Here is a 16,033-nt window from a genome sequence, read left to right on the forward strand (position 1 = left end):
CCGTATAAAAAGCATAAGGGTCAAGGACCAGTACTGGGTGGCAACGTACTTAGACCCCCGGTACAAACACAAAATGGCGGAAATGTTACCGCCGTCACAGAGGGCTGTCAGAATGCAGCACTTCCAGGCCTTGCTTCGAGAAATGCTGCATTCTGCTTTTGCGTGCGCTGGCAGAGGAGCAATTCCCACTCCCAGAGAAGGATTTGCGGGTACCAATCCAACAGCGCCTGCAAGAAGAGGCCAGTTTGAAGATGTGTTGGTGACTTCGGATATGAGGTCATTCTTTCAGCTGACCCATCGACAGGTGTAATCCGGATCCAGCATCAGGGAACGCCTAGACCGTCAGGTGTCCGACTACATTGGGTTAACGGCCGATGTGGACGCTCTGAGGAGTGATGAACCCCTGGACTACTGGGTGGGCAGGCTTGACCTCTGGCCAGAGCTTGCCCAATTTGCAATCGAACTGTTGGCTTGCCCCTTGTCCAGTGTCCTGTCCGAAAGGACGTTCAGCGCAGCAGGGGGGATCGTGACCGATAAGCGTACTCGCCTAGCTCACGACAGTGTTAACTACCTCACATTTCTAAAAATGAATGAGGCATGGATCTCAGAGGAATTCAACACATGTGACCAGTAGACCATGTATATGTCTATAAACTATTTTTTTAATCAAGCACACAGACCTTCTTTCTTCATTTGGCTCACTTCCTTGTCCCAAAAAAGCACACCGTACTATATGCCCCTACCCTCCTCTTTGAAGAGGTTGAGCGGTGTCATATTTCTACTGGGGCTGCTTATGAGGGGATCACACCATCCCTGTGCTGTGCTGAGTTTCTCCTGGGCCTGCTTATTATGAGGGGATCACACCATCCCTGTGCTGTGCAGACTTCCTCCTGGGGGTTCTTATTATGAGGGGATCACACCATCCCTGTGCTGTGCTGAGTTTCTCCTGGGCCTGCTTATTATGAGGGGATCACACCATCCCTGTGCTGTGCTGACTTCCTCCTGGGGGTTCTTATTATGAGGGGATCACTCCATCCCTGTGCTGTGCCAGGTTTCTCCTGGGCCTGCTTATTATGAGGGGATCACACCATCCCTGTGCTGTGCTGACTTCCTCCTGGGGGTTCTTATTATGAGGGGATCACACCATCCCTGTGCTGTGCTGAGTTTATCCTGGGCCTGCTTATTATGAGGGGATCACACCATCCCTGTGCTGTGCTGACTTCCTCCTGGGGGTTCTTATTATGAGGGGATCACACCATCCCTGTGCTGTGCAGACTTCCTCCTGGGGGTTCTTATTATGAGGGGATCACACCATCCCTGTGCTGTGCTGAGTTTCTCCTGGGCCTGCTTATTATGAGGGGATCACACCATCCCTGTGCTGTGCTGACTTCCTCCTGGGGGTTCTTATTATGAGGGGATCACTCCATCCCTGTGCTGTGCCAGGTTTCTCCTGGGCCTGCTTATTATGAGGGGATCACACCATCCCTGTGCTGTGCTGACTTCCTCCTGGGGGTTCTTATTATGAGGGGATCACACCATCCCTGTGCTGTGCTGAGTTTATCCTGGGCCTGCTTATTATGAGGGGATCACACCATCCCTGTGCTGTGCTGACTTCCTCCTGGGGGTTCTTATTATGAGGGGATCACACCATCCCTGTGCTGTGCTGAGTTTATCCTGGGCCTGCTTATTATGAGGGGATCACACCATCCCTGTGCTGTGCTGACTTCCTCCTGGGGGTTCTTATTATGAGGGGATCACACCATCCCTGTGCTGTGCTGAGTTTCTCCTGGGCCTGCTTATTATGAGGGGATCACACCATCCCTGTGCTGTGCTGACTTCCTCCTGGGGGTTCTTATTATGAGGGGATCACACCATCCCTGTGCTGTGCTTAGTTTCTCCTGGGCCTGCTTATTATGAGGGGATCACACCATCCCTGTGCTGTGCTGACTTCCTCCTGGGGGTTCTTATTATGAGGGGATCACACCATCCCTGTGCTGTGCTGACTTACTCCTGGGGGTTCTTATTATGAGGGGATCACACCATCCCTGTGCTGTGCTGAGTTTATCCTGGGCCTGCTTATTATGAGGGGATCACACCATCCCTGTGCTGACTTCCTCCTGGGGGTTCTTATTATGAGGGGATCACACCATCCCTGTGCTGTGCTGAGTTTCTCCTGGGCCTGCTTATTATGAGGGGAATCACACCATCCCTGTGCTGTGCTGACTTCCTCCTGGGGGTTCTTATTATGAGGGGATCACACCATCCCTGTGCTGTGCTGAGTTTATCCTGGGCCTGCTTATTATGAGGGGATCACACCATCCCTGTGCTGTGCTGACTTCCTCCTGGGGGTTCTTATTATGAGGGGATCACACCATCCCTGTGCTGTGCTGACTTACTCCTGGGGCTGCTTACTGTGCTGCTGTCAGTGCTGTATATCACGGTGCTGGTGTGAGTGCTTAATGTCACGCTGCTGCTGTCAGTGCTGTATATCACGGTGCTGATGTCAGTGCTTAATGTCACGCTTCTGATGTCAGTGCTCTCTATCACGGTGCTGCTGTCAGTGCTGTATATCACGGTGCTGATGTCAGTGCTTAATGTCACGCTTCTGATGTCAGTGCTCTCTATCATGCTGCTGCTGTCAATGCTGTATGTCACGTGCTGGTGTTAATGCTTTATGTCACGCTGCTGATGTCAGTGCCCTCTATCACGGTGCTGCTGTCAGTGCTGTATATCACGGTGCTGATGTCAGTGCTTAATGTCACGCTTCTGATGTCAGTGCTCTCTATCACGCTGCTGCTGTCAATGCTGTATGTCACGGTGCTGGTGTTAATGCTTTATGTCACGCTGCTGATGTCAGTGCCCTCTATCACGGTGCTGCTGTCAGTGCTGTATATCACGGTGCTGATGTCAGTGCTTAATGTCACGCTGCTGATGTCAGTGCCCTCTATCACGGTGCTGCTGTCAGTGCTGTATATCACGGTGCTGATGTCAGTGCTTAATGTCACGCTGCTGATGTCAGTGCCCTCTATCACGGTGCTGCTGTCAGTGCTGTATATCACGGTGCTGATGTCACTGCTTAATGTCACGCTGCTGATGTCAGTGCTGTATATCACGGTGCTGATGTCAGTGCTTAATGTCACGCTTCTGATGTCAGTGCTCTCTATCACGGTGCTGCTGTCAGTGCTGTATATCACGGTGCTGATGTCAGTGCTTAATGTCACGCTTCTGATGTCAGTGCTCTCTATCACGCTGCTGCTGTCAATGCTGTATGTCACGGTGCTGGTGTTAATGCTTTATGTCACGCTGCTGATGTCAGTGCCCTCTATCACGGTGCTGCTGTCAGTGCTGTATATCACGGTGCTGATGTCAGTGCTTAATGTCACGCTGCTGATGTCAGTGCCCTCTATCACGGTGCTGCTGTCAGTGCTGTATATCACGGTGCTGATGTCAGTGCTTAATGTCACGCTGCTGATGTCAGTGCCCTCTATCGCGGTGCTGTTGTCAGATGACTCTATCACGGTGCAGGTGTCATTGCTGTATGTGACGCTGCTGGTGATCATCTCCTGCACCCTCTTCTTTGCCTACCCTGGTCCCTGACCTTCCCTCTCCTCCATTGCCTTCATGCGCTGCACAGTCCAGAATTGTCAGAACAATTTCCCATATAAAAAAAGAATGCTTGTAGTTATCGATCCCAAATTCACCTCATACATGTATTATGTCATTGGCCATGTGGTGGGACTATGTTTGCCCAGCTAATAATTATTTTGTGGCTGCAAATTTGACCTAAAGGTTTGCGAAGTTCGCCTCCCATTGAAGTCAATGGGGCCCGCCGCGAACTTTCGGTTTCGCGAACTATCGGCCGCGTTCGCGAAACGTCCCGTCGGAGGTTCGGACCATCACTAATTGTCAGCACCTGTTAATTAATACAGATGAGCTTAATTCCAAATTACAGGAGCATCACAAACTTGGAATGCAATTATTTCTTACAATTTTGAGAAGGTGCCAGTAAGTTTGTCCAGTCCATTTTTGGAGTTTTGCGCTGACTTTTTTTATTTTTTTCGTTTCTCCACTTTTTTGTGTCATACCAATACAAACAGAATAAACAAACACGAGAATGCCTAAACATTTGTAATTGCAATGATTTTCTCAGTGAAGTGGTGCATTATCTGACAGAAATGCAGGGGTACCAATATTTTTGGCCATAACTGTATGTACCATGTGCGTTGCCGATTTCCATGCACCGAATACTGCCTATAATTTACTGCACTAAGTCTGGTGCCCCCTGGTGTGTCTTCTTGGCTCTACAGGTTACCCACCAGCCCACCAAGGTGTCACACTCTGCTGAAGATTACCACCAGAGGCCCAAACCTATTGATGAGTAACTTCTTTTAACTTTTTGCGTAAGTTGCCAAATTGTCTTTTACTCCAATACGTACGTTTTATATTACACTTAGATCGCGCCCCCTCTTCTCTCTAATTATTCAAGCTGGAAATGGAGTGGTGCCAGACTGCTGGATTAGCCAGTCCCCAATGGAGGAAAGTGCCAGAGATTGGGACTTTTTGCCACTGCAGATGGATCCAATTTATGTCCCAAGCTGGATTTGGGCTTTAAAAAAAACTGAGCCTGTTCTGAAAAATTCTAGTTGGGTTTCTCCCAGTCTGAAAGCTGCTGTGCAAGGTATAGGAAGCCAGTACCAAGCCAGATTCAGGTACTTATGAGGGTTGCATGTAAAGTACAAGTATTTTTTTTTCCTATATCTAGGAGTTAAGCTAAACTCAATACAAAAAAAAAAACACGATGGTTCAACCTGGTAACCTGATTTCCTGCATTTAAGTGGCTAGAAAATGAAAGACCTAGAATGGGTTAATCTATTAACAGCATTTCTGTTTTTCCTTTTCAGAACTATTTGATGAAGGGAATTTTCTGCATGGTGCGTGTCATCTTTTAAAGGCTGCCTGTGGTTTATTTGATTGTAATTACGCATGGGGTGGAAAAAAAAAAAAGAAAAAAAAGAAGAAAACATTTGAAAACTGTACAAGGACATAATACACATGAGGACACTTCATAAGGGAAATAATGAGGGGAAGTCAGTGGGACACTACTAGCAGGTGTTTTTAATTATTTTGCTAATATAGAACACAAAAAATGGCATTTTTTCACTGTGCATGAAAAAGTTTAAAAAATTTTTTTTTGTATTTATTTAAAAAAAACAAAACACCAACAGCAAACTTGTGAACTGTCCTAGCTACTAGAATATATAGTCAAACTGAAAACTGTTAGTAATGCAGGACTGTAAATAGCCATTTATCAGGTGATTATATATCATTACTGCTAGATAAAACTGTGCCCATCAAATGCAGCCTCACTGTGCCCGTCATATGCAGCCTCACTGTGCCCGTCATATGCAGCCTCACTGTGCCCGTCATATGCAGCCTCACTGTGCCCGTCATATGCAGCCTCACTGTGTCCTCCTTTACATCAGATGTCACCATCAGAGTCACCTTCGCATCAGATGCCCCCATTAGAGTCCCCTTTACATTAGATGTCCCCATCAGATCCCCCTTTACATTATATGTCCCCATCAGAGTCCCCTTTACATTAGATGTCCCCATCAGAGTCCCCTTTACATTAGATGTCCCCATTAGAGTCCCCCTTTACATTTGATGTCCCCATCAGAGTCCCCCTTTGCATTAGAGGTTCCCATCAGATCCCCCTTTACATTAGATATCACCATCAGAGTTCCCCTTTACATTAGAGGTTCCCATCAGAGTCTTCCTTTACATTAGAGGTTCCCATCAGGTCCCCCTTTACATCAGATGTCCCCATCAGAGTCCCCCTTTACATTAGAGGTTCCCATCAGAGTCCTCCTTTACATCAGATGTCACCATCAGAGTCCCCCCCTCGTACTCACAGCAAGTCGCCTTGCATCCGCCTTTTGGACTGGCTGGGATGAGTAAGAGAAACCAGAACTGAAAGCACAAGACCCGCGCCAATCACTTACCACAGCAGGGAACAATGCTATAGAGGGAGTGTTCTGGGCGCAGAGCTCACGCTCCGAGGATTTTCTAAAGGAAACCAATAGAGCTTCTTGTTTGCAATCACGTGATTGCAAACACGTCATGCTTCCCATAGCAGCTGCGTGTCCGATGCCCTACACACACTTAAAAGGATGTTATTTTTTTTTTCCAGTGATTGCAGCATGTCATTCTTCCCATACACCTGTGTGTCCAGCGTCCTGCACACACTGGGTCAGTATATATATATATATATATATATATATATATATATACACATATATATATATTTTTTTTTTTAATAATTAGTAGCTCCTTGGGGGGTGGGGGGAGCAGCACAGGCGGGCCACCATTGTGCTATATGCTGCACAGAAAGTAGGCAGGAGAGGTAGACTTTGACTTCTTGTTTTATCATTTTTTTTTACCAGACTGTAGATAGGAAGGTAAAATATATCATTAAAAAAAGGAGGGTGCCACCACCTAAGTGTAAACCATTTATTAAAGTGATATTAAAGGCAATTTAAAAAAAAACCTGTTGCACTTACCTGCTCTGTGCGATGGTTAAGCACAGAGCAGCCCCTATCCTCCTCTTATTGGGTTCTATACCGGCGAGCCTGACCCCTCCTGCCTGCTGAGTGCCCACATAGAAAGCTGCTATTCTGTGCCCATCCACACAGGAATTGCAGCACAGCCATGCCCCCACTCTCTCCTCATTGGCTCACTGGCTATGATTGACAGTGGCAGGAGTCAATGGCTCCTGCTGCTGTCTTAGCCAATGAGGAGGAAGAGACCTGGGAGAGCCACTACTCTCATGCACATCATGAGATAGAGATGGGGGTCAGGTAAGTACTGGGGGGGGGGGGTGGAGGAGTAGAGCTGCACACAGAATGCATGAAGGCAAAAAACCTTGAGCCTTTACAACGACTTTAAAGAGAATTAAAAAGTTAAAATTGCATTCACTAGTAGCAAGCCTATCACCAAGTCCAGATGGGAACATTCTGTGGTTAGGATTTACATTGGCAGAAGTTGGCAAGGAGGTGGCCGGGTAAAAGCAGAGTTGTGCCTGGAAGGTACTGGAGGGGGAAGATAGTATCTGTCAATGCTGGAACGCAAGCAACTCTGCTACGGCAGCTCTCGGGTCCACTCGGTATTCCTCATCGGTGACGTCACTACGTCAGCGCATGGGGGGGCATGGCTACGCATTTCTAGGCTGGACATGCCACTCCCCTGATAGAAAGCAATTGAGCTGCAAGTTTTAAAATGACTTGCTAAGATATTACTATACTTGCCAGGCAATTTTGCAACAAGTCTGCATTGCATGACTCCAGATCAACTTTCTTTGCAAACATTCTGCAAGTTCTGATTCAGTTATGTTGTGTAATAGTCATCCCACCACAGGGGTCACTGTGACTTGCAGAGATCTTGTTGTAGACTCACCACTGCAACTTTACGCTTGCTAGAGACTGGCTACAAATTTGAAAAGTGTCAACTAGATATTGTGTTTCAAGTGATCTGCAAGTGTATAACTTGCCAGGAAAAATGTGCAGCAAGTTAACAGACTTACAATTCAACACTGCCAAAAATTTGTGGCACGTTATCCTCGCTATCTGGGTTTGTCAAGCCAGGAGCAAGGGGAAAAGGAAAGGCTTCTCAGAGTGTTCCCATACGGATTTTCTGATATACTTACTACCATATTTATGCAATGAGTGCAAATTTTAACTGTTTAGTTCTCCTTAATAAATGGTTTACACTTAGATGTGGGCGCCCTCTTCTGTTTGCATTTTAATATGTGCACAAAGACTCAAGACCTGAGCTGCAATCATCTTTGGTGCTTTGAGAAACAATTGTACTCTGGATACCTATTTTTATTTCATCATTGTGATTTTTTAGTCCTCTTTTCATTAGTCTCTCGTCGTTTCACAAGTTTTAACCCCCCCCCCCCCATGATCCAGTCCCCCTTGACATGCCGTACTCTCATTACAAATATATCTATTCCTTACATCACAGTGCTCGTATTGTCTGCAGCTACTGTATAAAGATTTCTTTTAGACTTTATTTTAATTTAGTTTTGCAAAAAAATTGCAAAAAATGTAAATCTGCTTTAATAAAAAATCAGTTTTAATAAAAAATTCAAGAAGTTTGAGCTTTTTCTCAAGTTACTAAAAATGGGTTCATTTATTTTGTTTGTGTTGGAGAGATTTCATGTTACTACCTGTCTTGAAAGGAAATAATGGAAAATGTCCCCCAAAAAAATAAAAAAAATAAAAGATTTCTATAAATTGTTAATGTAACATTAAGTGCAGGCAGTGGGAAGTATCCACTTAAAGCAATTATTTTTAGTCCAGGTCAGTTTTGCTGAAAGCAGGACGCCAATCAAAAACAAAAAGATAAAAATTAAAATAGCCCATTAAAAAAAAAAAAAAAAAAAATAACAAAAAAAAAAACAGCTTTTGCTGCAATATTCGCTTTCAACCACACGATTTCCCTCACATTACTTTTTTTTTTAAAATAAATTCCTAACGCTTCATGTACTCATTCTGATGGCCATCATCACTCAACCCACTTCTTCACTACTGTACAGGGGCTGCAAGAGGCTGATACAGGGGAAACTCAGGTATTTAAACTATAGGCAAAACTTGTTTTCATTGTAGATAGAGCAAGGAAGGATTGTACCCCCCTGTCTGATTTTTTTTTTTTTTTTTTAACATCCGCGTCTCAGAGAGATTTACCTTCTCTTCCCTGCAAAGCAGGGAAAAGAAACAAACAGATTTTTAGTAAAAAGTATCACATATTAACCCTTGATGTTAACCCCTTTCCAGCCAGTGTAATTAGTACAGTCACAGTGTATAGTATTATCACTGATCCCTGTATTAATGGCACTAGTGATGTCAGTTTGCCTACCTCACACCCAGTGTACGTTAGTGTCAGATTGCCTGCCGCAATAGAGTTCCGCTATAAGTCGCTGATCCCTACCATTACTAATTTATTTTATTTTTTTACCCAAAGACAATACATTTAGGCTAAAATTTATGAAGAAATTTGATTCTTTATTGGATATGTATTATAGAAAAAAGTAAACAGTATTGTTTTGTTAGCTAGATATATCCATCTATATTGATATATATATATTGAGATATATATAGGATATATATATATATAGGATCTCTCTCTCTCTCTCTCTCTCTCTCTCTCTCTCTCTCTCTCTCTCTATATATATATATATATATATATACACAGTGGTGTGAAAAAGTGTTTGCCCCCTTCCTCATTTCCTGTTCCTTTGCATGTTTGTCACACTTAAGTGTTTCGGAACATCAAACCAATTTAAACAATAGTCAAGGACAACACAAGTAAACACAAAATGCAATTTGTAAATGAAGGTGTTTATTATTAAAGGTGAAAAAAAATCCAAACCATCATGGCCCTGTGTGAAAAAGTGATTGCCCCCTAAACCTAATAACTGGTTGGGCCACCCTTAGCAGCAACAACTGCAACCAAGCGTTTGCGATAACATGCAATGAGGCTTTTACAGCGTCCTGGAGGAATTTTGGCCCACTCATCTTTGCAGAATTGTCCTAATTCAGTTACATTAGAGGGTTTTCGTGCATGAACGGCCTTTTTAAGGTCATACCACAACATCTCAATAGGATTCAGGTCAGGACTTTGGCTAGGCCACTCCAAAGTCTTCATTTTGTTTTTCTTCAGCCATTCGGTGGTGGACTTGCTGGTGTGTTTAGGATCATTGTCCTGCTGCAGAACCCAAGTTCGTTTCAGCTTGAGTACACGAACAGATGGTCGGACATTCTCCTTCGGGATCTCTTGGTAGACAGCAGAATTCATAGTTCCTTTTATCACGGCAAGTCTTCCAGGTCCTGAAGCAGCAAAACAGCCCCAGACCATCACACTACCACCACCATATTTTACTGTTGGTATAATGTTCTTTTTATGAAATGCAGTGTTCCTTCTACGCCAGATATACTTGGACACACACCTTCCAAAGAGTTCCACTTTTGTCTCATCGGTCCACAGAATGTTGTCCCAAAAGTCTTGGGGATCATCAAGATGTGTTGTGGAGAAATTGAGACGAGCTTTGATGTTCTTTTTGCTCAGCAGTGGTTTTCTCCTTGGAACTCTGCCATGCAGGCCATTTTTGCCCAGTCTTTTCCTGATGGTGGAGGCATGAACGCTGACCTTAACTGAGGCAAGTGAGGCCTGCAGTTCCTTGGACGTTGTTGTGGGGTCTTTTGTGACCTCTTGGATGAGTCGTCGCTGCACTCTTGGGGTAATTTTGGGCGGCCGGCCACTCCTGGGAAGGTTCACCACTGTTCCATGTCTTCGCCATTTGTGGATAATGGCTCTCACTGTGGTTCGCTGGATTCCCAAAGCTTTGGCTTTATAACCCTTTCCAGACTGATAGATCTCAATTACTTTCTTTCTCAATTGTTCCTGAATTTCTTTGGGTCTCGGCATGATGTGTAGCTTTTAAGGATCTTCTGGTGGACCTTACTGTGTCAAGCAGCTCCTATTTAAGTGATGCCTTGATTGTGAACAGGTGTGGCAATAATCAGGCCTGGGTGTGGCTATAGAAATTGAACTCAGATGTGGACAACCACAGTTATAGTATGTTTTAACAAGGGGGGCAATCACTTTTTCACACAGGGCCATGATGGTTTGGATTTTTTTTTCCCCTTTAATAATAAACACCTTCATTTACAAATTGCATTTTGTGTTTACTTGTGTTGTCCTTGACTATTGTTTAAATTGGTTTGATGTTCCGAAACACTTAAGTGTGACAAACATGCAAAGGAACAGGAAATGAGGAAGGGGGCAAACACTTTTTCACACCACTGTATGTATATATATATATATATATATATATATATATATATATATATATATATATATATATATATATATATATAGAGAGAGAGAGAGAGAGAGAGAGAGAGAGAGAGAGAGAGAGAGAGAGAGAGAGAGAGAGAGAGAGAGAGAGAGAGAGAGAGAGAGAGAGAGAGAGAGATATTGATCTAGAGATTATATATATATATATATATTATATAAAAACCCAGTGGTGATCAAATACCACCAAAAGAAAGCTGTATTTGTGTGTAAAAAACGATATCAATTTCATTTGTAGCCGTATACATTTTCCCTTAAATTTACGAAGAAATTAATACAATTGAAATAATTTTTTCATTGGATATGTTTTATAACAGAAAGTAAAGAGTATTTTTTTTCTATCTATTATTCTTAATTTCGGTCATTTTGTGATATATATATATATATATATATATATATATATATATATATATATATATATATATATATATATATATATAACCCCAGTGGTGATCAAATACCACCAAAATAAAGCCCTATTTGTGTGAAAAAAAAGAAGATAATATAAATTTCATCTATAGCAGAATACATTTTGCCTTAAATTCAAGTACCACCAAAAGAAAGCTCTATTTATCCTACTTGGGTATCTGGTTAATACTGTTCTATTTTACTGATATTTTTCTGTAAGGATTACTGGTACTACTTGTGCTCCGGCACTTTATGGAACATTGCACTGTGGGGAGGGGGAGGAGGAGGGGTGGATTGTTTTTTTTTTTTTGTACTGTCTGTGCTGTTTACAAAAATGTTGAATAAAAATAATTTTCCAAAAAAATAAAAAGATTTTAAATTTCATTTGGATACAGCGTTGCATGACCGCATGATCAGTTAACCACTTCAGCCCCGGACCAATTAACAGCCTAAGGACCAGAGGTCTCTTTACAATTTCGCACTGCACTGCTTTAACTGGTAATTGCGCGGTCATGCAATGTTGTACCCAAACGAAATTTGCATCCTTTTCTTCCCACAAATAGAGCTTGCTTTTGGTGGTATTTGATTGCCTCTGCGATTTTTATTTTTTGCGATATGAATGGAAAAAGACCGAAAATTAAGAAAAAAATATATTTTCTACTTTTTGTTATAAGAAAAATCGAATAAACTCAATTTTAGTCATACATTTAGGGCAAAATTTATTCAGCCACATGTCTTTAGTAAAAAAAATGTCAATAAGTGGATATTTATTGGTTTGTGCAAAAGTTATAGCGTCTACAAACTAGAGTACATTTTCTGGAATTTACACAGCTTTTAATTTATTTTCTTGAGGTGCTAAAATGGCAGGGCAGTACAACCCCCCCCCCCCCAAATGACCCCATTTTGGAAAGTAGACACCCCAAGGAAATTGCTTAGAGGCATGTTGAGCCCATTGAATATTTTTTTTTTGTCCCAAGTGATTGAATAATGACACAAAAAAAAAAAAAAAAAAAAAAAAAGTTTACAAAAAGTTGTCACTAAATGATATATTGCTCACACATGCCATAGTTATATGTGGAATTGCACCCCAAAATATATTCTGCTGCTTCTCCTGAGTACGGGGATACCACATATGTGGGACTTTTTGGGAGTCTAGCCGCGTACGGCACCCCGAAAACCAATCACTGCCTTCAGGGTTTCTAAGGGTGCAAATTTTTGATTTCACTCCTCACTACCTATCACAGTTTCGAAGGCCATAAAATGCCAAAATAGCACAAAACACCCCCAAATGACCCCATTTTGGAAAGTAGACACCCCAAGCTATTTACTGAGAGGCATGTTGAGTCCATGAAATATTTTATATTTTGCCACAAGTTGCAGGAATATTACAATTTTTTTTTTTTTTGCACAAAGTTGTCACTAAATGATATATTGCTCACACATGCTATGGGCATAAGTCAAATTACACCCCAAAATAAATTCTGCTGCTTCTCCCGAGTACGGGGATACCACATGTGGGGGACTTTTTGGGAGCCTAGCCACGTACAGGACCCCGAAAACCAAGCACTGCCTTCCGGATTTAAATATAAAATGCTACCAAAAAAAAACTGTTAGCGATGGCAGGGATCAGGCCTGACTCTGCGATCGCTGCAGTTATGTGTTTAGTGTTTTGTAAGTGACAGTAATCGATCGATACTGCACTTGGGTGGGCTGGGCGAAGGGGCAAAACGCAGGTGCTAGCAGGTATCTGGGCTGATCCCGCTAACAATTAGTTTTTTTGGAACCCTAAACTGCTGGGGACGCTAGTATAGATCTGATCAGATCAGATATTGATCTGTTCAGATTCTATACCACTACGGGAGGTTTATGCTTTGCGTGTGGGTGTTAGCGGTACTGGCACTAACCTAGCGCTGCCTGGGGCGACGCAGACCCTGACCCTAAAACCTAATTGATATCACCCGCCGGGTAATCAGGGGGTTAAACCTTTATTGGGTAATAAATGGTGGTTGCCCTGATGCTATAAAAAGCAAACTAACTAACCAGAGTCACCCGTAACACTTATACGGTGATCACTGGTGAAAGGGTTAACTAGGGGCAATCAGGGGGTTCAAATTTTTATTAGGTAGTATATGGGGGTCCCTGGCGCTATATAAAAACCTGACGGGGAACCTAAATAACTAACTGGATAACCAGCGTCACCAGTGACACTTATACGGTGATTGCTGGTGAAAGAGTTAACTAGGGGCAATCAGGGGGTTAAAACCATTATTGGGTAGTATATGGGGGTACCTAGCGCTATAAAAACCTGGCGGTGAACCTAAAAAAATAACTAGCTACCTAGCGACACTAGTGACACTAATGCAGCGATCAGAAAAATGATCGCTTAGTGACACTGGCAAAAGGGGGGTGAAAGGGTTAACTAGGGACAATCAGGGGGTTAAAACCATTATTGGGTAGTATATCGGGGTACCTAGCGCTATAAAAACCTGGCGGTGAACCTATAAAAATAACTAGCTACCTAGTGACACTAATGCAGCGATCAGAAAAATGATCGCTTAGTGACACTGGCAAAAGGGGGTGAAAGGGTTAACTCTAGGGGCAATCAGGGGGTTAAACCTTTATTGGGGGGTGGTAGGGGGCTACCCTGGACCTAACACTGACAGTTTTTACTTTTACAACTGACACTGAATGCAGTGATCAGTAAATAAATGATCACTGCAATCAGTGACACTGTGACTGGGGGGGGAGGGGGGTATCGGGGTATCGTTTGTGTACCTATGTGTTAGTGTAGTGTTTGGTGCACTTACTTTTAGTCGTCTCCTCGTAGTCCGGTCAAAAAGACCGCCCCGAGGAGAATGACATCACTTCCTCCCTGCCTGTGTATACAATACACAGTGGGAGGAAGCTTCTCATTCGCCAGGAGCGATCGAGAGGGGATGGCCAGAAACCAACGGCCATCCCCTCATCCCGGATCGCTCCTGAAGCGAAACGGACCGCCGCATCCAGCGGGAGGGGGTCCAATCGGACCCCCCACCCGCTGGAAGGCGAGCACGTACATGTACGTGCTTGTGCCTGTACATGCCATTGTGATGACGTACAATGGCATGCAGCGGTCATTAAGTGGTTAAAGTAACGCAGTGCTAAATAGCAAAACATGGTCATGAAGGGGGTAAACCCTTCCGGAGCTCAAGTGGTTAATATTCTACAGTATATAAATAAAATATTTTATAATATCCCCTCCCCCCTCTCCAAATATAGCTACTATATAGATGTACATATACTGTATCTGTCCATTGTTTAAATAGCAGCACAATATTGTGTTTATTTCTACCACTCGGGAACACGTTTGCTAGTATTGCCTGTATACCAATTCTGAATTTGGATTTCCAAGTGTCCTCCTCCTCCTCCTCCTCCTCGTACTTTGTACTGTGTTCTCTGCATTTTCTAGCTATTGCTATTCCCAACCAGATGTGAGTCAAACTGCTTACACTGCTTAACACAACTACTCACTTGATAAAGTACTTGATACCATCTGCTGTGTAAGCTTCTTCCCATCCATAAGGGAGGCCTGTAGAGAGAACAGACATAAAGACACATTGATCAGGAATGCTCCCAGGAAAATGGAGGTATGCGGTCATCTTGTTTAACGCCGCCGGAGGAGCGTCTCCGTTAAAGGATGTATCTTAAAGAGAAACGTTTATTCTCGTTCCTCCTTAAATTATTATAAGAGTCTATGTACATGGGCTTCAGAATTAAAGTGATATTAAAGTCTCATTTCTTTTTATTCAAAAATAACAAACATGTTATACTTACCTCCTTTGTTGCAGTTGGTTTTGCACAGAGCAGCCCGGATCCTCCTCTTCTCAGGTCCCTCATCGGAGTTCCTGGTCCCTCCCCTCCTGTCAAGTGTCCTCACAAGCAAGCAGATTACTATGGGGCCACCTGAGCCTAGTCACAGCTCCCTGTGTCCATTCAGACACGGAGCCGCGGCTTGGCCCCACCCCCTCTCTCTCCTCATTGGCTAACTGACTTTGATTGACAGCAGTGTGAGCCAATGGCGCCGCTGCTGGGCCTTTGCCAACCAGGAGGGAGAGTCCCGGACGGCCGAGGCACTGGTGCACATCACTGGATCGAAATGGGGCTCAGTTAAAGGGGTTGTAAAGGTTTGTGTTATAGAATGCATTAAGGTGAAAAAACAACTGCCAGTGACCGGCCCCCCAGCCTCCCCCCGTTTTACTTACCTGACCCCTCTAACTTGACCCACGGGGACGCGCCGTCTCTCTGCCCGGGGTTCTCAGCTGTTGATTGGCTAGACTGATAGCAGCGCAGCCATTGGCTCCCGCTGCTGTCAAACAAAATCCAATGACGCAAGCTCCAGGGGCGCAGGGCCATGTTCTGCATTCGGCCTCTATGTATGCCAAATGCTGGACTCGGGAGCGAGTCCGCAAGGCAACCCCCTCGGGAAAGCGCTTCTCCTAGGGGGTTATCTGATGTGGGGGAGGAGCCGCGAGAGCCGCTGAGGGACCCCAGAAGAGGATGTACAGATAAGCACTCTGTGCAAAATGAGCTGCACAGTGGAGGCAAGTGTGATTGTTATTTAAAAAATAAAACTAACCTTAATGCCCCATACACACCATCAGATTTTCAGACAGAAAATGTGCGACCGGATCATGTTGTCGGAAAATCCGACCATGTGTGGGCTTCATTGGAC

General features: G+C 43.8%; 1 protein-coding gene across 3 annotated transcripts in view; it reads right to left on the reverse strand.

Moving 5' to 3' along the window:
* The window catches only part of STXBP4 (syntaxin binding protein 4), a 184,025-nt gene that overhangs the window by 23,713 nt on the left and 144,279 nt on the right, over positions 1 to 16,033 (reverse strand). For all 3 annotated transcript variants that reach the window (XM_077458947.1, XM_077458949.1, XM_077458948.1), the window contains exon 16: positions 14,833 to 14,890. In XM_077458947.1, coding sequence (XP_077315073.1) covers positions 14,833 to 14,890 — 58 coding nt within the window. The remainder of the gene's footprint in view (positions 1 to 14,832; positions 14,891 to 16,033) is intronic.

This window comes from Lithobates pipiens, unplaced genomic scaffold (assembly GCF_037356315.1).
Source record: "Lithobates pipiens isolate NorthernLeopardFrog02 unplaced genomic scaffold, aLitPip1_a1.2 Scaffold_28, whole genome shotgun sequence".
NCBI lineage: Eukaryota > Metazoa > Chordata > Amphibia > Anura > Ranidae > Lithobates > Lithobates pipiens.